This window comes from Apodemus sylvaticus, chromosome 22 (assembly GCF_947179515.1).
Source record: "Apodemus sylvaticus chromosome 22, mApoSyl1.1, whole genome shotgun sequence".
In the NCBI taxonomy this organism is placed as follows: Eukaryota; Metazoa; Chordata; class Mammalia; order Rodentia; family Muridae; genus Apodemus; species Apodemus sylvaticus.
In genome coordinates, this window is record NC_067493.1 from 21,992,351 (window position 1) to 22,012,700 (window position 20,350).

Consider the following 20,350-nt stretch of genomic DNA (forward strand, 5'->3'; position numbering starts at 1 on the left):
CATACGGTGGATGCCCTTTGTGGCCCCACACATGCACACAGAGTCAACTGCTGCTGGTTTCTGGCTTGTGAGTGGGATCCAGCTTTGACTCAGAGTGGCTCTCGAAGGCCATGGAAAAGCTTCCATCCCTCCCAGCGCACTCCACTGACAGAAGCCGCGCCTACTGCTGCCCAGCAGGGAGCCTCTCTAGTCAGCGCACGGAAGCATGTGCAGTCCAAGGTGCTGCTCTGACCTCAGGGCAGCCCTGCCAGGCAGACTAAAGAGAGACATGCAGAAGCTTCCAAGCGCAGCTGCCGCAGCAGGGCAATGCAGGGCTTGAACAACTCGGACAAAGCCACACTCTTGTCTGGTCACCCCGTGCACCTCCGTGTGACCCTGGCAGCCAGGCAGGCGGTACCTCCAGCATCCGCATCAGGACATCCCTGCCGTTGCCGCTCTCCTGCTCACTCTTGGAGCGGATGCAGTCCACCAGGTTCAGCAGGAGCTTGCAGGACATGGTCTGGATGCTGCTGGGCAGGGACTCGTCATCAATGTTCTTGGCAAAGAGCTGGACGGCGAGGGAAAGGTCGCTGAGGGGCAGGTGTTGGCGGACGTGATGCACAAGGTCGGCGAGCGTGCTGTAGGCGAGGGGCCTGCAGGAAGAGATGCCACGCGTGGATTCCCCATAGACACTTCAGTGGCCGCAGCACTGACGGGTAAGATCCCATATGGCCTTAGTCCCCATCCCAACCCTGTGCCTCCCCTAGCTGCTCAACTAAAAGGCCCACCCTTTCTAATCACACTTCACTCCTTACTGTCCACACTGAAAAGCTGACATTCATGCCTGTAATAAAAGGTCCTGTCCTAGTTGGCTTTTGTGTTGCTGTGATAAAGCTCTGACCGAAAGCAACTTGAGGGGGGGTTTACTTGGCTTACCATCTGGGGTCACAATCTATCACTGCAGGAACTCAGGGAAGGCATTTAAGTGGGAGCTTGAAGCAGCAGCACTGGGAGAGCCCTGCTGACCAGCTCACTCACACGCAGCTGGAGCTAGCTTCCTATACAGCCTGAGATCGCCCGCCTAGGGACAGCGCCACCCACAGTAGGCTGGGCTCTCCTGATGATTAGCAATCAAGAATATGCCCCACAGATGTGACCACAGGCCAGTCTGACAGTTCTGCTTTGCGCTTCCTTCCTGTCAGGTGACATTCTAGGTCAGCTATTGACAGTCAGTAGCTTCTTGGCAAAGATTGTTTCTTTTCAGGCAGCAGCTCTCAACTTGAGGGTCAGAGCCTCTGCTCTAGATTTTGTCAGGTCGACAGTAATAACTACCCAGAAAGATACAGAGCAGACACCGGCAGAAGCCAGCCAGAGCACAGATGACCACCAGCTTGTCTGCGCACTGAGTGGTGTTTGCTATTCAAGATTAACAATGCTCCAGGCATGACGGTGCAGCACTGGGGGGGGGGGGGGAAGTAGTGAGTCCACCTCACATTAGATAACAGGCTAATTAATGCAGGCTGACTGCTGACCACTGACCTCTACACTTTGTTGTGAGTGCATGAGCACACACATACCAAAAAAAAAAATTCCAAAATCGTTTTTAAAAAATTGTATTTTTATTAAGACAACCTAAGGACTTTCAAACTTGTTGCCATTCTAAATTCAATAAGCAGGGCCCAGCACACCTGCATTCATCAGAGCCCTACCAATGCTTAGTGCAGGTGATCCTGTCCCTAGCAATCACACCCAGCAGGCCTGCATCCATGTCTAACAATGTCATACCTGAGTGTCTCCCGAGCCGTGTACCCAGAGCCAATCAGGATGGACTCATCAAACAGCTTGTCCATGCAGGGGATGAACTCTAGGAAATATAAGAACGTTAAAACCTTCACAAGCCTTCCCCGGTGCTCAGGGGAAGACACGGTGGGGGTAATGTTCAGTGTTAGAGAACTGACCAAGATGGGCTAGAGAGATGGTGCAGAAGTACCAAAGACAGAAAAGAACTGACCTCTTAAGAACATGGATGACAAGTTCTGGAACAAGCCTGACACACAGTTCTAAAGCAGGCCTCTGGCCTCCTGGGGGCACCTGCACCTGTGTGCAGCCCCTCACCCCAGCACACGCATAGACAATAGATAAAAATAAATCTTTAAAGCCAGGTAATGGTGGCACACGCCTTTCATCCCAGCACTTGGGAGGCAGAGGCAGGCGGATTTCTGAGTTTGAGGCCAGCCTGGTCTACAGATGTGAGTTCCAGGATAGCCAGGGCTACACAGAGAAACCCTGTCTCAAAAACAAAAAACAAAAAACAAAAAAAAGAAAGAAAGCAAAGGCAGCCTTACGGTTTCTCAGCTCTGTGGTGAGGATGTGCTTGGCAGCGATGAGAAGCTCCTTCCTGAGGTGTGCAGTCTCCGCTGGGCAATTGGAAAGCAGCTGTAGCATGCCTTTCACCATCTGCTGAGAATACTTTGTCACCAGCTCCTGTCACAGCGAGAAAGACAACAGTCACTGTCTGAGGCAGCAGAGACACCAAAGTCCTTTCACAAAGTGTCAGACCTAGGCAAGCACCATCGGGAAGGTTTTAGTTGTTCTGTGTGTGCGTACGTGCATACGTGCAAACAGAGCCATGCAGTCAGAATAATTCTGAAAGGGAAGTATGACCACAGGGACAGATGGCTTCCCTTGTGGAGTAAGTGTTGATGAAACATCCTTACTGTCCTATTGCTTTAAAAATTTCAACAGCAAAAAAAAAAAAAATTTCAACAGTAAATTTGCACTATTTCCTTAATAGAGAGAAAAATAAATGCTAAAGCACCTGTTCCAAAAAAATATTCAGGGCTGGAGAGATGGCTCAGAGGGTAAGGAAACTGACTGTTCTTCCAGAGGTCCTGAGTTCAATTCCCTGCAACCACTTGGTGGCCACAACCATCTGTGATGGGATCTGATGCCCTCTTCTGGTGTGTCTGAAGACAGCTATACCATACTTACATATATTGAATAAATAATTCTTTAAAAACAAAAAATCAGTGCTAGGAAGACAGCTGGGTGGTTAGGGGTAATCACTGCTCTTCCCAAGGGAACCCCCTTCCCTGTCCTTCAGCACCATGACAGGTGGCTCAGCACCATGACAGGTGGCTCACAACCACCTCTAACTCCAGATCCAGAAGATCTAGTGCCATTTCTGGCTTCCACAGACAAGTACACATGGACATGCGTGCACATACACCTACACACCTTTTTAAAATAAGTAAATGCCAGGTGTTAATAGCTTACACTTTTAATTCCCACACTCAGGAGGCAGAGGGAGGCAGCATCCTGGTCTACCTAACAGGTTCCAGGCCAGCCAAGGCTATACAGTAAAAGCTTGTCTCAAAAGTAAATAAATAAGTAGATAAATAAATAAATCCATCCTCTACTTAGTCATCCCACTAATGTGAGCTGAGAGTGGATATTCTGCACAGCTCTAAACAGTCTCTTCCTGGCTGAAACACCAAGGCCCAAAATATTCCATTCCTCTGGTCATGATGGTGAATGCCCATGATCCAGCACCATGGAGACCGACAATCGTGGGCCAAAGGCCAGCCTGGACCACACAGTGAGAGTCTGCAGAAAACTAACCACATCAGTGACTTAAAGGACCTGCCTCAGAAAGAGAAGGGCAAAGAGCAATGGAGGAGGATTCCCTTCATCAACCCTGTTCTCCACACACACATGTACACACATGCCTTCACTTACACACACACACACACACACACACACACACACCACATACTCACAAACATACACCCAACTCAAAGCACACACACACACACACACACACACACACACACACACACACACACACGAAAGCAAAACAAGCCCAGGAACTTACCTGGTAAATTCTGATGATGTAGGCTAAAAACGACAGTGTTTTGATCTGAGCTGCAATGAAGTCAGCATACAGCTCCTTGTTGTAAAGCTTATGTTGCCTGGGCAGGAATTGAATGCACATCCAATATTAGTCCTTTAGGTGACTTGGGATTAAACACCTACAGTGACTTCTAAGCCTTAAAGTTCCCCCATTTCCATACAGAACAGAAGCACACAGCAACATAAATGCATTTACTTTATGGCGTTTCAAACCACATGAAAGGGGACTGGAGAGCGCTTGGTAAGAGCACTTGCTGTTACAGAGGACCTAGGTTCAGTTCCCAACATCAATGCTGGACAGGACACAACGTCCTAAAACTCCAGCTCCAGGGGAATCTGGTGCCCTCTTCTGGCCTCCATGTGCACATATCCACACATAGACATGCACACATACACATAATTTTTAAAGATGAAATAGGATCACAGAGCATAGAAATTCTAAAATGCCCAAACCGCAGCACAGCATTCCCTATGTGGACTCCCTATCACCACTGGCTTTCCTCAGAGCACCTGAGTGCTTTGATACAAACCCTGGAAATGGCTGGAGCGCCTCACTCCTCAGGCGCTCCTCAAGGACCTCATGGCCAGAGGGGCTGCATGTCAAGAGAGGGCATCCTTAAAGAACACTATTCGGTTTAAGACGAGAGTGGACCTAGCTGGCCTGTTCCTCCCAACACCTGGAGGTCAAGCACACGGCCCAAAACAACCAGCCAGGACAAGCAATGCCTGGTGACACTGGGGAACTTCAAGACGGGTGAAAACAATCTACTACAGCATCCTTTCAACTAAGGAGTTAAGGAGCATGGCATGGCTCAGCAGGTAGGTGCCGGCCAGCAAGACTGAGCACCTGAGTTCAGCCCCTGGGCCCCAGAAGCTGCAAGGAGATCACCACAGCCCCTGCTATGGCATGGGCATGCACACACACATCCACAGGTACAGAGAATGGATAAAACTTAACAGGAGCTAGAATGATCATAGCCACCATTACCAGGAGTCTGTAAGTCAAAATGCACATAACGTTGTAACACTCATAATCCTCACATCTCAAGAATGGGGGCAGTAAGCAATTACTATTTGGAGAAAGCACTGTGCCATCAGCTCCATCTCGGTCTGAGGAACGCTTACCTGGCCTGTGCGGATACCTGAATTGCGATGGTATTCATGATCAGGGGCACAAACTCGGCAACAACATTGTGAATGTTCAGTTTGTACAGCTGGAGGGAAACAGTGGAGTTTAGTGCTTTTATAGTCATCTACCACAGGATGGCCAGGCATACCACAGAGTCAGCAGGATGCAGAGCATGTGGGTTTGTGTACATCTTATTCGCTAAAGGAAATCAGCTGTGATTTTTCACATGAAGAAAGAAGACATGGTACGGACATACCTGGTACATTAGTACAACAATGATGGGGAGCTCGGCCAGGACTTTCAGCGAAAGTGATCCTCGTGGGATGATGGAATGCTGTGAGATGCACAAGAGGCAGCGTTTAGCTCTGTAGCACCGAAAGGTGCCCAGCCAACCCCGCCAAGCACCACAGTGAACAGAGCCGCTGACACCCCTTGTAAGCATCTGTGGAGGTTCAAACTAAGACAGAAGTGCTAAGCCGCAGACGGCAGACTCTTGGGGGAAACCCAAACATTGAAGTCACCCAAAAATTCTAGGGTCTGTAGGTATTTCTGTGAGGGTAGGAGCCTGGTTTGGAAACAGCCACATACCCTTGGCTGACCTCAAGCTTAAGAGTGGTCCTCCTGCCCATGCACCCCAAGTGCTGGACTTATGAGCATGCACCACCAGGCTCAGTTGTCTAGATCTACAAAGTCACACTGTGTAACCTAGGCTGGCCTTAATTCACTATTTAGCCAAGGCGAACTTGTAACTCACAGCAATCCTCCTGCCTCAGTCATGTACTACTGCATCTAGCTTTTTTTCCCCCCTTAGAGGCAGGGTCTCGTGTAGACCAGGCTGGCCTGAAACTCACTATGTAAACCAGGCTGGCCTCAAACAGATCTGCCTGCATCTCCTCCAGAGAGCTAGGAAGAAAGGTGTGTCCCACCCAGTCTGGCAACCCACCCATCTTTTTAAGCCACTATTTGACTTAAAAAGAAAAACTTTGGGGCTGGACAGATGGCTTGGTGGTTAAGAGCACTGACTGCTCTTCCAGAGGTCCTGAGTTCAATTCCCAGCAACCACATGGTAGCTCACAACCATCTATAATGGGATCTGATGCTCTCTTCTGATGTGTCTGAAGACAGCGACAGCGTACTCATACATAAATCTTTTTTTTAAAAAAAAAGAAAGAAAAAAAACTTCAGAATCCAATTTAGCCCATGGGTTTTATTTAAAAGTATTTATATGCAGAAAAAAATCTTACAGTAAATCTAGAAGAGCTGAATGAGCTAACTAAGGACTCTCAGACCATGAAAACGGGGTGGGGCAAACGCCCAGCGGTGGGCTCGAGGGCCCACACAGCAGTCAAGAAGGCAAAGGACGCCAGCTCTGCTTAAAGTCACACTGGCTCTCCTCAGCACAGGCTGAGGCCTGGTCTCAACAAGCACGATTGCTAAAATGCCTTTCTTTAGGCTGCAAACAGGGTCACATGTAGCCCAAGCTGGCATCCAACTTACTATGTAGCTAAGGCTAGCCTTAAACTGATCACACACCTCCCTGGTACAGCACTTGCAGCACTCAGGCAGGACCAGGCTTCTGTCTCCAGGTAACAGGGAGAAAAAGGAGAAACTCAAAGGGCCTAAGTTACCTCCCCTAGAGGCATGGGCAGCACCCAAGGCCTTGCTGCACGTGGGCAAGCATCCTTCCAGTAGACACACACCCCTAGCCCCAGACAAACATTCTTTTCTTACTTCAGACCCAAGAATGATTCACGAGGAAAGGTCACCAAATGTCCCCTACGTGACAGACAACACTTGCATTTACCGTTGCAAAGTCCAAGACACAGATTTCCAGATAAAAACAGGAAAAACAAGACCAGGGAGAAACTTTTACAGAGCCAGGGAACCAGAGTGGGGCTGGAGCACCATCTGCATGCTCTCTGACCCAGGGAGCTTCAGTTTCACCTCTGGTGGATCAAAGCCTCTCAGCCCCCATGCCTAGCCTGCTGCTTTTACTAGCAGGAGACCTCAGGTTTCCTCAGTGGGCTGGTCTTTACAGCCAGTACCATTTGTGCCTGAGGCTTCACTTGCAGCACTCAGGCAGGACCAGGCTTCTGTCTCCAGGTAACAGGGAGAAAAAGGAGAAACTCAAAGGGCCTAAGTTACCTCATTTTCCCCTCTGGCAAATGAGGTCACTGATGTGGGAGAGAAGAACAGAAAACTCGACAGAGCTGTGAGCAGGAGGAAGGAGCACCCACCGTCCGTGTCTCGCTGTCCTCCCGCTCGGGATTGACCTTCAGAGCAACTGTCGTGACCATACCAACCATCTCAGGGGGAGGCACTGTGTTCTCAGGGATCCCCTGGGGGTTCTCAAAGTAGCGGTTCTACAGAGAAAGAACACAGTAATGGCCAACAGTGCATCTTATGGTGTTCAGTATCCCCCCCATCCTAGAACCCACCTCCAGCACTTCCACTAAACTGCCCCAAATTCCCTTTAGGAAAGGTGATAAATAAATATAAGCAGTAAATTCAAAAGCAAACAGAAACATACCACTACTTTTGGAAGCTCCTTGTAAATCTGCTTCACAAAATCCAAAAAGTGATGAATCTAAAAAATAACAAAAAAAACAAAAACAAGAAAACCTCATTGTAAGAACACACTTACGGTGGCGGCTCAGTTGGTAAAGAATACGCTAGCCTGCAACCTCACTGACCCCTCCCCACACGTCAGAGCTGTCCTCTGACCTCCACACTCATACTCCACCCCTCCCCCACCCCGAATGTTTCTTAATAGATTATCATAAAGCAAGTTAGGCAATGGACATAAAAAAGGGAGGAGGGGGAAAAGAAGACAGACACTGGTAAAGAGAAGCTGCCAAAGGGTGAAGGCTGAGGAAGGGCCATTATATGCTCATCAGAAAAGAAACGGAGGCTGGCAAGACTGCTCAGCAGGACAGAGCACCGGCCGCTCTCACAGAGGAACCAGACAGATAGATTCCCAGCATCTGCGTCTCAGCTAGCTTACAGCTGCCTGCTCTAATTCCAGTTCTGGAAGGCCCAGCATCTTTATTTGACCTCGGATGACACCCTTAACACACACAGACAAGGCCCTTAAAATTACCTATTAAAAATACAATGAATAAATATAAAATGCTTGAGATGGTACAAGAGTAGAGATGCTTATACTACCAAGAGAATCAAACCAACAGGCCTCTCCTGATCAGCCTCCAACACCCATGTGAAGCCTGGGAACTGTACTTTCACTCAGTAGATGTTGCTGCAAATCTAGCACATTAAATAACCTGAACCACATACAGCAAATCATTGTCAATAGCCATTGAGAAAAAAATCTGAACCTGAGTGTAGTGGCTCACACCTTTAATCCCAGAATTCAAGAAACAAAGGCCAGCCATGTACGCAAAGCATGCTTTAGGACAACCAGGGCTACATAGAGAAACCCTGTCTCAAAAAACCAACCAGGAAGAAGGAAAGAAATAAAGAAATGGGGAATAAAGATAAACACTGAAAACTTTTATATGCCAAGAAATACAGTCATTAAAGAAAGCATTTCAAGACTGGGGAGGTGGCTGAGCAGCAGTTCCTGCTCTATCAGAGAATCAGTGTTCAGTTTCCGTACTCAGAATGGGTGGCTCACAAAACCACCTGGAACTCCCACTCCAAGGGATGGGACACCGTCCTCTATCCTCCGTGGACACCTGTGCATGTCAGTCAGGGCCCGGGCGGCTCCCAAAAGCTACAGTTCTCCAGCCTTGCTCAGCTACCAGGCTACAGAGCTGAGACCCAAACCTCGCTCTCCCTTCAGAATTCCCTTTAATCTTTACCCACAAGAAAACAGCTTGAACTCTGAGTCTATTCCATGAGTTTGAGCTGACCCACAACCCTGGTCATTACCACACACTAACTACTGAGAAAATGCAGGGAGATATTTGTGTACTCATCCAAACAGAAATAGCAAGAGCACTCTGATGAAGTGTGGTGGAGCAGGAACACGTTCAGAGTGCGCTAGGTACTTCACGACAATGCCCTCCTATAACTCTGCACGAGACAGGAGCATGGCAAAGTGGGGGACAAAATTTCTCAACTTGTCTTAGCCAGGGTTTCTATTCCTGCACCAACAACATGACCAAGAAGCAAGCTGGGAAGGAAAGGGTTTATTCAGCTTACACTTCCACACTGCTGTTCATCACCAAAGGAAGTCAGGACTGGAACTCAAGCAGGTGAGAGATGTTTCTTTTCTTTTATTTATTTATTTGTTTTTGTTTTTTTTTTTTTTTTTTTGGTTTTTGAGACAGGGTTTCTCTGTGTAGCCTTGGCTGTCCTGGAACTCACTTTGTAGACCAGGCTGGCCTCGAACTTAGAAATCCGCCTGCCTATGCCTCTCTAGTGCTGGGATTAAAGGCGTGCGCCACCATCACCGGCTGATCTCTTTTTTTGTTTTTGTTTTTGTTTTTTCCCCAAGACAGGGTTTCTCTGTATAGCCCTGGCTGTCCTCGAATTCGGAAATCCGCCTGCCTCTGCCTCCCAGAGTGCTGGGATTACAGGCGTGCGCCACCACCGCCCGGCTTGGAGGGATGTTTCTTACTGGCTTGCTTCCCCTGGCTTGCTCAGCTTGCTTTCTTACAGAACCCAGGACTACCAGCCCAGGGATGGCACCACCCACAATGGCCCACAGCTGGATCTCAGGGAGGCACTTCCCCACCTGAAGCTCCTTTCTGTGTGATAACTCCAGCCCGAGTCACGCTGACACACATCAGCCAGTACACCACTCAATCTCTACTGTCCCCCCAGTACTTGTTTAGCCAACTACGGTAAGAGCCAGCTGGACGGCCCTGAAGACAAAGGTGCTCGCCACCACGCCAGGCAATCTGAATTTGATTCCTGGAACCAAATGACAGGAGAGAAGCAAGCACCCCACATCCTCCTCCTCTACCATACACTTGCCATGTCACACGCACTAAACAAATGGATGTGGTCAACAACTCACCTCTTGTGTGATTGGTGGCCTGAACTGTTTGTGCAGCTCAATAATTATTCTTAGACAAATAAGAACATTTTCTTCATTTTCTGTCTGTAAACAACAAACAAAAAAAGTCAAGTTATATTTCTCAGGACAGTTTAACCTCAACGTTAAAGACACTGTTAATGGGCATGATGGCGCACTCGAGAGGCAAGGGAAAGCAGCTCTCGAGTCTGAGACTAACCTGATCTACGTGAGTTTCAGGCCAACCCAAAGTCCAGTGAGACCCCCATCTCAAAAAACAAAGCCAGTCTAGGCATTTTCTGCGAGTTTCTCTTCCACACACTCAATCACTCATCTGAATCAACCAGCTTACATTAGATTTGCTGAAAATCACAGTTCCAAAACCCAGCTGTCATGGACAGAAAGCCAACGTCTTTGTGGACCATTTGACAGCAGAATCCCAGCAACGTGTTACAGTAACTCTGAGATGGGGAATTAGCATATGACAGAGAGGGCAAGTCACATCACGCCACGAGTCACTGCCATGGCCCCCCTTTTGACATAGGGTCTCATGTGAGTTTTGGCCTGGACCTCACCTAACCTGGTTTATATGGCCCTAAGGATGGTACATACAGGTTTTCAGGCACACTAGGCGAACACTCTCCCAACTGAGCTAATCTCCAGCCCTGAATATTTACTGTTGTTTTTTTTTTATTCGATATATTTTTTATTTACATTTCAAATGATTTCCCCTTTTCTAGCCCCCCTGTTGTTTTGTTTTTAACAGGGTCTCATTAGAGCTTCGCCTGCCTCCACTCCCAAGTGTTGATATTAGAGAGGTACACCAACACAGCCTGAACTGATACTTTAATAGCTAAATGACATCCTACTTGAAACAAACAACAAAAACTGGTTCACTGCTTGGAGACACAGGTTGCCCATTCCTGATCCAAAAACCCAAACCTGAACTGTTCTAAAATCCTTTTGAGTATCTGACAAGACACCACTACTAGGAAAGTTTATGCCTGACTTCACGTAATGGCTCTAAGTAAAAACAAAAACAGTAAAAACATGGCATAAAATTACCTTCAAGCTATCTACAGAAGGTACCAATGATAAAACTCCATGTTCAGGCTGAAGTTGTAGCCCCAGGAAATCTTGTTATGTATATGCAGATATTCCAAAACTCAAAATAAAAATCCCCCACACTCTCATTTCCATGTTGTGAGATAAGGAGTTATCACCCCATGTTGCAAAAAGACCAAGAAAGAACAGCCAGCTACTCAGCAGCCGCTGTGGACTGGACAGGTGCTGAGTGTTAGCCAATGCTATACTCTGTGAGGAAGGACCAGCACATTCTACCCTCGCGGTCACAGGGCCTCAGAGACCTTATATAATGTGGCCAGTGTGGTCAGCCAGCACTGGCAGGGCTGAACTAGGAACCCAAGTCTATCCCTAACAAGCATCTCTTTCCAAGAGCCCAAGGCTCAATGGGACTATGAACATGTCAAGACAGGAAAAAGCAAAAAGATTAACAAACGCTTTCACCTAAATATCTAAGGCCTTGCTGGCACAGTAGCACATGCCTTTAATCGCATCACCTAGGAGTCAGATGTAGGCCAACCTGGCTTACTCAGCAAGCTCCAGACAGGTCAGTGTTACATAGTAAGACCAGGTGGTATCTTGGTATAAACTTTAAATTTTAAATCTCAGTACTCAGAAAGCATAGGCTGGTGGATCTCTGTGTCTGTAAGTTCAAGGTCTGTCTAGTCTACACAGAGAGTTCCAGGCCAGCCTGAGCTTCACTGTGAGACTGGGAGAAAAAATAGAGAAAAAGAAACAAAACAAAAATCTTCAATTAAGTAGTCTTTCTGAATTGAAAATTAAAGAAAAAGAGACACTAAGAAGAATTTCACTCATTTAATCAGAATCGTGACTACTGGCTTTTATTATAAGAAAAACATGATGAAATGTTTTACATACAGCTATTAAGAGAATTGTCAAAGATTACCTCTAAAAACCGAAACATCACAGACAGCACGTTCTTCGTGTGAGGACGAAGATGCTCGTTGGTTGGAATCCTGTGGAGTATCTCAAGTACCAGCTTCCGGAGTTGCTGCCAGAGAAACACAGCGTAAAAGTGAAACACCCCAAGGTCCAACCTCACTGTTTAACTGTTACAACCGAATACAAATTTAAAATTTTTTAAATGAATTGTTTCATGTATGTACAGGTACCCCAGGAGCTCTGGCCCTGTGAGAACAGTACAGAAGACTCCTAATCGCTGAGTCATCTCTTCAGCCAACCTAACCTTTTTTTGGATTTACCACCTGTGGGCACTCGTGCATCACGGAGCACGTGTAGAGAAGCTGGCGGACACCTCAGGCTCGGTGGCCGACACCTCTGCCTGCTGGGTCTTCTCCCCAGCCCTCCCTCTTTGGTGTGCATAGACACACATCCCTAGTTGGCAGACGCAAGCGCTCAGCCCACAGAGAAGATGGATGGCGGCCCCACAGATAAAACGTCCTTCACTCTCCGGTGCATCTTTCATTCTTTGGCTTTATATTGTTTTGATTCATAGTTGCTTCTGATCATTGGTGTGGATATTTTCTTCACCATTCCTGTTAACAGATTACCTGGGCTGGCTTCTCCTGAAGAAACTGGACTTCTCCATCTTGGAGAAATGTAAGAAATCGAGGGATGATGTGTTCCAGGAATGTAGAATACTGAGGAGATGACGTGACATTCTAGTTGGCAAATTAAAAAAAGGAAAGGCACAGTAAGTTGTATGCATATTTTCACTTTAAACTCACATAATAATCTCAAAACATAAGTGTCTTTTTGCTTTTGTTTTTAACTTGCACTTGTGTCTCATGAGTTTTTATGTGAACTGCATACATCCAAGTTTGCAGGGGGCCACAAGAGAACACAGGCTCCCTTGGAACCAGAGCTGCAAGCCAGCGTCAGCTGCACACAAAGCCAGGCCCTCTGCAAGAGCTGTCAACGCTCCTAACCACTGAGACGCCCCATTTCCAGAGCTGACAGCAATTGTCAATCCTTTCAGATGCTTCCAAAATAACATCACATTTGGTAGATTAAGAATTGAAATCTAGCCGGGCGGTGGTGGCTCACGCCTGTAATCCCAACACTCTGGGAGGCAGAGGCAGGCGGATTTCTAAATTCGAGGCCAGCCTGGTCTACAGAGTTCGTTCCAGGACAGCCAGGGCTACACAGAGAAACCCTGTCTCAAAAAAAAAAAAAAAAAAAAAAATCAAAAAAACAAAACAAAACAAAACAAACAAACAAACAAAAAAAAAGAATTAAAATCTAATAAAGAAAATTAAGTACTAAAATTTACTGTTAAAATTGGATATGGCAGAGGGTAACAGAGTTAAGTTCGCCTGCCTTTCTCTTCCTCTGGGACCTGGGTTTGGCTCCCAGCACTCATGGCAGGACACAGACAGATACACACACACACACACACACACACACACACACACACACGCACGCACGCACGCACGCGCACGCTCAACTCGGCATGCCAAGCTAGACACACAAGTTGATCGCTGAGCATCTGACTAGCAGGCCTGAGGTTCTGGGTTTGATTCCCAGCACCACCAGTACACAGTTGCTGAATTCCTCCCATGTTTACTACAGCACAATTTACTGTGCCCTTCCCCCAGTCTGGAGCAGGCTAAACAGACCTAAGTGTTTGCCACAGTTGGCCCTTAACACCCAGGTGGAGTCAACTCCTACAGGAGCAGACTGCCTGCCAGCTGGGCTTCCTTCACAACTCAATCCAGCTGAAACAGAGGATGGGGCAGTGGGCTCTCCCTAGATAAACGCAGTGCTGAACATTAAACGTTGAGCCTTGATCAGAAAGCTTTGTCTTGGCTTCATCCTTCTCTGCCCCTCCCATCCTTGTTCATTTCCAGCCCCACTGTCAGATAACCCAGTTCATCCACGGCTGCTGGACAGTTACAAAGAGCCAAGAAATAGGAGCAACAGAATTGTCCATCAAATAATGACTGGTCCAAGAAAATGTGGTATTTAAATACAGTGTAATATTATTCTCAACCATTAAAAAAGATCGTGACCCTATTCTGTTCCCCGGGAAAGCTGGGCAGCACACACATTAACATTAAGCTCAGCAACAGTTCTGAGGGTGCACTGTGGGGGGGGGGAGGTTAAGGGAGGAGGGGGGTGACTGTCAATAACCTCTGAAAGAACTAAGCCTTTAATCCCTGCACTTGGGCAGCAGAAGCAAATGGATTTCTATGAGTTTGAGGCCAACCTAGTCTATATAGTGAGTGCCAGAACAGTCAGGCATATATAGAAAAATCCTGTCTCAAAAAAAAAAAAAAAAAAAAGAAAGAAAGAAAAGAAAAGAAAAAAGAAAAAAGAAAAAAAGAAAAGAAAAAATTGCTATTGCTGCTGCTGCTGCTGCTGATGGTGGTGGTGGAGGTATTAATCAATGAGCTAGAAGGATTCTGACATTTTCTCCGTAAGCATCAGAGCGCCACTTGGCACATCTTCCTATACGTATGTCATTTTAAAATGCATTTAGGGTTGGCAAGGCTTAAGAGCTTTCCACCACACATGATAAGCCAAGCTCAGTTAGGAGAGAGAACTCTCCTGCAAATTATCCTCTGACCTCCACAAGCACACTCCAAGCACACACGTAAATGTAATTTAAACGAAAGAAAAAAAGCCGAGCAAATACATTTAAGCAAAGAAAAAGAACACCAATGCTCTAGAAAGTACTGAACATTCGAGGTTGACACCAAAACAGCACAGAGTACTACAGTGGATCATGTGTGTAACCTAGCAGAAGAACAAGGTAGAGACTAATCTTTGCTACAAAGTCAGACACTGGCTGGAAAAGGAAAAATCAAAAACAAACAAAACACGTACGTCTTCATTTAGAAGAAACATTCATACACATAAAATAAACTAAGCTCTTTAAAACACTAAATTATTAGGCAGGAACAGTGGTGCACTGCTTTCATCCCAGTCCCGGAGAGGCAGAGGCAAGCGAATCTCTTGAGTTTCAGTCCAGCCCCCTCTACATCCTGAGTTACAGACCAGCCAGGCTACAGAGTCTCAAAAACAACTAAGGCAGCCATTGTAAAAGCCAGTGCACACCTAATGATGGACCGCATTTGAGAAAGGTCCTGTAAAATCCTAAAGCAGCCAGAAAAAAGCCCTGTCTGTGCCCGCTGGTGTCACAGCTGCACAGCGCACAAGTCAGGTATAAAGCCCTCTGTCTCTGTGAGAGGCCAACGGGCCCATCGTACTCCTCAGATAAACTATTGCCCACTAGGGCAATGTTTAATTGCCATTGTGGGCAGTGTTTAAAACCCAAGAGCAAACAACCTCACTGAGGTTTTTGTACTAACTCCACCTTGCTTTTTAGCTCTTTTTAAAAAACAAAACAAAAAACCCCCACATACTAGATGAAAGATTCATCACTACACGTTTGGTGGGATGTAGAACTCAGGGCAGGGGAAGTCCTCCGCAATGCAGGGCCTGACATTTGCCAAGCAACAACTGTGGACAAGTGTGACTATGCCTGAGCCCAGCAGCCACGGGAGGGACGAGCCTCTCCTCAGCTACCCTATCCTTCAAGTCCGTCTGCAGTAAACATGGTGCAGGCCCACTCTTTGGAGTGTGGGTCTGCTGTTGGCCAGAGCACTGCAGCTTGCTTCTATCCCAGGCCTCATCGCCAAGTTCCTTCTTCTACAGCGTGGTGTAATAACCTGGCCGGCTTGAACTCTGGCCCCTGAGCCCCAGGGCTTCCCAAAGGCACTCTGCAAACCTTCCCGGAACCTAGGCTTGGGACAGCACTGAATCTGGACACAGCAAGAAAATTGCCTTTCAAGTCCCCCAGGGCACCCGCCTAAGCGGCAGGCTGCTGTACTTAAGGAGGTGGCTGTTTCCACCTTTGCACTCACTCCACACTGCCACCAGGAAAGGGATTTTCTGCTTAAATGGCTGCAGACTTTTTCAATTTTTAAGACAGAGTCTGATAATGTTGCCCTACAACTTTATGTGCTCTTGCACATAAACACACATGTACAAACTAAGTTTTTTAAGAGGCTACAGTGACTAACTGACCTATCTTATCTACGTTTGTGTGAACATATGCGATGATGTCCAAATAACAAAACTGCCAAATGACACAACTCTCAGAATTATCCCTGCCATTAAATACATGGCTGTTCAAAAAGCAAAACAAAGCAAAAGACTTGATGCGTGAGCAGATGGGGGATAGGCAGAGAAACGAGAAATCCAAGGAACACAATGGGAAACCTGGAACTAATAGTGACTTTGAAAACACACAAAAACGTAAACTGAAATTTTAAAAATAGTTTGAAAATTAATTGTATCCCTAAAGAGACGGATGGCTCAGTGGTTGAGAAAGCTTGCTGTTCCTGTAGGGAACCTGGGCTGACTTTCCTGTACCCACATGACTTCTCCTGAGTGCCTTCCCAGGACTGACGCCCTCCGCTGGCCTCCGCAGACACTGCATGCATGTGGTGCACAGCACAGACACACTCTGAGGCCTTCAGACACACACAGACAACGAAAATTCTTTATCTCTTTTTGTTCTGTTTTTTCAAAAATCAGTATTTCCCAGTTTAAAAACAAATCAAAGACCATTTGCAAACAGAGTCTGAGGGGATCTGTGGGATAACATAAAATCATAGAAACACGACAAGGTCAAGTTCAAGGTCACCAACATCTTCAGTACTAAAACCAGAAAGGACGGGCAAACCATTATGTCAGATGACCTAACACCTGAACATAGGGAATCACAAGGTAAACTTGAATGCATTCCAGTGAAAACATGTAAGAGAGCCCCCCTTTTAAAAACGAAAATGCTACAGCAGCCAAAACAAAGCTAACATTCCTAAACATTATTGAGCTTTTTAGACAGGAAGACGGGCAGAATTCTGTTCAGTTTCAAGCTCCATTCTGAGATACAATTAGTTGCACGGATGCTTTGGGGCATGGTGATCGGCTCAGAGGGTAACCAAGCCTGAGGAAGAACCCACACTGTGGAAGGCGGACTGTTCTGAGCTTTACATGTACCTCACGGCATGCATGTGCCCAAACACATGCACACACAAGGTAAGTAGAAAATACATTTAGAAAAAACACAGACTTCTTTCCAAACCCTTTCCCACTCTAGCCCAGGTGGTGTTGAATAACCACTGCCAATCCTCCTGCTGCAGCTTCCCTACTCTGGGATTACGTATGTCAGGACAGGAAGGACAGCCTTTATCAATGACCTCTGAGTCAGAAACAAAAAAGACTTGACAGGATAGAGATGGAAGTGAGCCTAATGACACCCAGAGCCTACGGAAAGGTGAAGGGGAAAGCGGAAAGCCAATACCTCATGTGCACCACAGCGCTTCTGTGCTCCCCTCTTCAAATGCATCAGCGCATAACAACGATACACAGAACTCATAGCAAGTCTGACAAAAGGGCTGGGAGGACGACTCAGCAGGTCAAGCTGCCCCCAAATCCACCTGACAACCTGAATTCAACACCCAGAAGCCACATAAAGGTAGGAGAGCGCCACTCCACAACGAGGGGCTCATTTCCATGTAAACACAGTAGAGCGCACACACGCACACCTGTACCTTGCACACATCTATACAGCAGTGATAATTTAAAACACCGACAGCAAAAGCAGGAGAAAAGGAAATTGCAGGTTGAAATGTCCAGAGCTCAGTCCCCAGGTCCACACGATGGAAGGAATGAACAGACTTCCTCAGACTGTCATGTGACAAGCACACAGCACCTGTGGCATGTGCTGGCACATACACAGACCTAAAATAAATGTGATTTTAACAAAAACAGAAGAGGAGGAAGAGGAGGAGGATGCTCATACCTCAAAGTTCTCGCTGACTTCCTGCATCATTTTCAACTTCGTTTCATCAGCTGTAAATAGCAAAACAGTCAGCTCACTGAAACTGCCTTAAAAAGGCTTCAAAAAAAAAATCACTGGATTTAAGAACGAAGAGAAGCAATCAGATCTTATCAGTTTGGCTGTCACAGCCCAGAAGATGGCACATGACTAGGTCCCTATCACCAGTCACACACATCCATCCTCCCAGACGCGCGTGTGCATGCACAGACGAGGACACACACACATACACACACAGGCAATCGCACTCACACTTGTGCCTCTTGGTGGCTCCAGCAGTATTGTTCATCATTGTGCTTCTCCACAAGGCAGACAGGGGGAGACCAAGGACAAACACTAAGGTTTACTATTCACCCCAAAAAAGGATGGACTCACGTGTGTTCACATCTGTGAGAGCTGCCACAAACTGAAGGTATTTCTTCATCAGAGTGGTTTGGTCGACCACCGTGGCCCCCTGGGTTGCAACGAACGCCATCTTTCTTCTGAGCTTGTTTCTTTCTCAAGCCTGCCCTGCCAAGTCCATGAGTTTAACCAGCCTGTGAAAAGAGACATTCCACTAGCAGCTTTCAAGGACATGAGTTTATAACCTGTGAAAGACTTTACCCAAGTACTTTCTAAAATTACATTCATTTTTTCACTGTGTTGGGGTAGACTCCTGTGCCGCAATAGATGTGTGGAGGTCAGAGGACTCACACAGAGGTCCAGGGAATGGAACTCAGGTCATCAGGGTTGGTGATCAGAACCTTAACCTGCTGAGCCACCACACTGCCTATCCCCTAAATGATCTTGTGGTAACCCAGATTATAGCACTGTTCTCTGTGGGTTGTTTCGGTTTGGACGTAGCGTTTCCACATAAAGCAAATCCACTGTGTCAACATCATTTTTCAACATGGAAGTTTTTCTTGCCCATTATATATCCTTCTTTCAACAAACAAGGAGAAGGCAAACACTGTGTCCATTGAGCTGTAGAGAATGGAGGGAGAGCTGGGGCTGGAGCTCAGTGGAGAGAGGGTTTGCTTAGCAAGTTTATGAAGCCCTGAGTTTGATTCCCAGCCCTGCATAAAGCAGAGGTCGTAACCCCAGCACTGGAGAAGTACAGGGTGGGAACCTGGGCTACACTATCTGCAAAGAGTCATGGAGGAGGAGGAGGGGGAGTCAGACAGTAAATATTTCAGTCTTTGTAGTTGTGTAATCTCTACCATAGAGACCCATGTCTCCAGTAGTCTGGAAGGAGTCACAAACATATAAATGAATGACAATCACTTATGTTCAAAAAGCCAATCAGGAGTTCTTCGGGATAAAGTTTGCATAATTTGCATCCATTAGGAAACACTATTCTTCTTCAACATGCATCTTCTTCAACATGCCCCTCCTACCCCAACCAGTTTAAGAAAATATAAAAGCAGCTAAGCATGGTGGCAAATGGTTTTAATCCCAGCATGCAGGAGACAAGAGGCCAGCCTGTGCTACATAGTGAGTTCTAGGCTACTTGGGGCTACCTGAGACCTTGTCTCAAAAGAAAATATATACACCACATCACGGTAGAGCCTTGTCCTGAGTTTTATCGCCAATATTGTATAAGTAATCAACTATTCTCTTAAGCATTATTTCAAAGACTGTGGATTTTATCTACAGTTGAGGCAATGATCACAAAGCATGCTTTTTATTCCTACGTTTACTTAATGGGGTGGAAGGTGTGTGCCACACTGCTCATGAGGAAGACGGGACAAAGTGTGGGAAGTCTGTTCCTTCCATCCACCCTGTGGGTCTCAGAGATTGAACTCGGGTCATCCTGCTTTGGCTGCAAGCACCTTTATCCAATGAATCATCTCACTGGCCCCAAAGCATACTTTAAAAGCACCACGGTGCCTTGGAAACTGGGATGTTGAGTCATAGCCCATAAGTGCTTGGGGCCAAACCTGGAGACCTGACTTGGTATGGGACCACAGGAGTGGAAGGGGAGAACAGAGTCCCACAAGTTGTCCTCTTAACTCCACATGCATGCCCAACACACATACGCAAGCAAACGAATGCTAAAAAAATATAAAATAAAATAAAAAATAAAAAGCTGAGCGTGCTGGTGCGTGCCTTTAACCCCAGCTCTCTGTGAATCTCTGTGAGTTCCAGACCAGCCGGGCCTACATAGTACCAGAGACCTTATTTGTAGGGAGAGAAGGAAAAAAAAAAAGCTAAGGAGGATCCTATCAGCCTTGCTACCGTGACTTGGCAAACTCTTGCTTTTCATATCAGAGTTCCTCCTTCAAACACTGGAGGTCCCCCATACTCATGGCCTAGTAACTAGACTCAGGGTCACAGCCTTCTTAAGAACAGAACAGAAGCTCTAATCCCGGCCAAACTTATCTAACTTTCCTGCTGTGGAGGTGGTGTTGTGCAGCTCAGGTAGGAGGAGCAGGCTGAGGTACGGAAAGCCTTG

The 20,350-nt window shown here is 46.7% G+C and overlaps 1 protein-coding gene and 1 non-coding gene across 14 annotated transcripts in view; both read right to left on the bottom strand.

Annotated features, from left to right (window-relative positions):
- Positions 1–20,350, bottom strand: part of Trrap (transformation/transcription domain associated protein) — a 98,375-nt gene that overhangs the window by 76,976 nt on the left and 1,049 nt on the right. For all 13 annotated transcript variants that reach the window (XM_052168770.1, XM_052168762.1, XM_052168771.1 and 10 more), the window contains exons 2-14: positions 18,292–18,452; positions 17,881–17,930; positions 12,617–12,727; positions 11,992–12,096; positions 10,005–10,088; positions 7,551–7,607; positions 7,258–7,383; positions 5,277–5,354; positions 5,017–5,105; positions 3,854–3,950; positions 2,325–2,463; positions 1,765–1,843; positions 398–632 (exon numbers count right to left, since the gene is read on the bottom strand). In XM_052168770.1, coding sequence (XP_052024730.1) covers positions 398–632; positions 1,765–1,843; positions 2,325–2,463; positions 3,854–3,950; positions 5,017–5,105; positions 5,277–5,354; positions 7,258–7,383; positions 7,551–7,607; positions 10,005–10,088; positions 11,992–12,096; positions 12,617–12,727; positions 17,881–17,930; positions 18,292–18,391 — 1,350 coding nt within the window. In that variant the 5' untranslated portion in view covers positions 18,392–18,452. The remainder of the gene's footprint in view (positions 1–397; positions 633–1,764; positions 1,844–2,324; positions 2,464–3,853; positions 3,951–5,016; positions 5,106–5,276; positions 5,355–7,257; positions 7,384–7,550; positions 7,608–10,004; positions 10,089–11,991; positions 12,097–12,616; positions 12,728–17,880; positions 17,931–18,291; positions 18,453–20,350) is intronic.
- LOC127673425 (small nucleolar RNA ZL1) lies at positions 18,013–18,219 on the bottom strand. The gene has a single exon (XR_007975161.1). It is a non-coding gene; the product is annotated as a small nucleolar RNA ZL1 (small nucleolar RNA).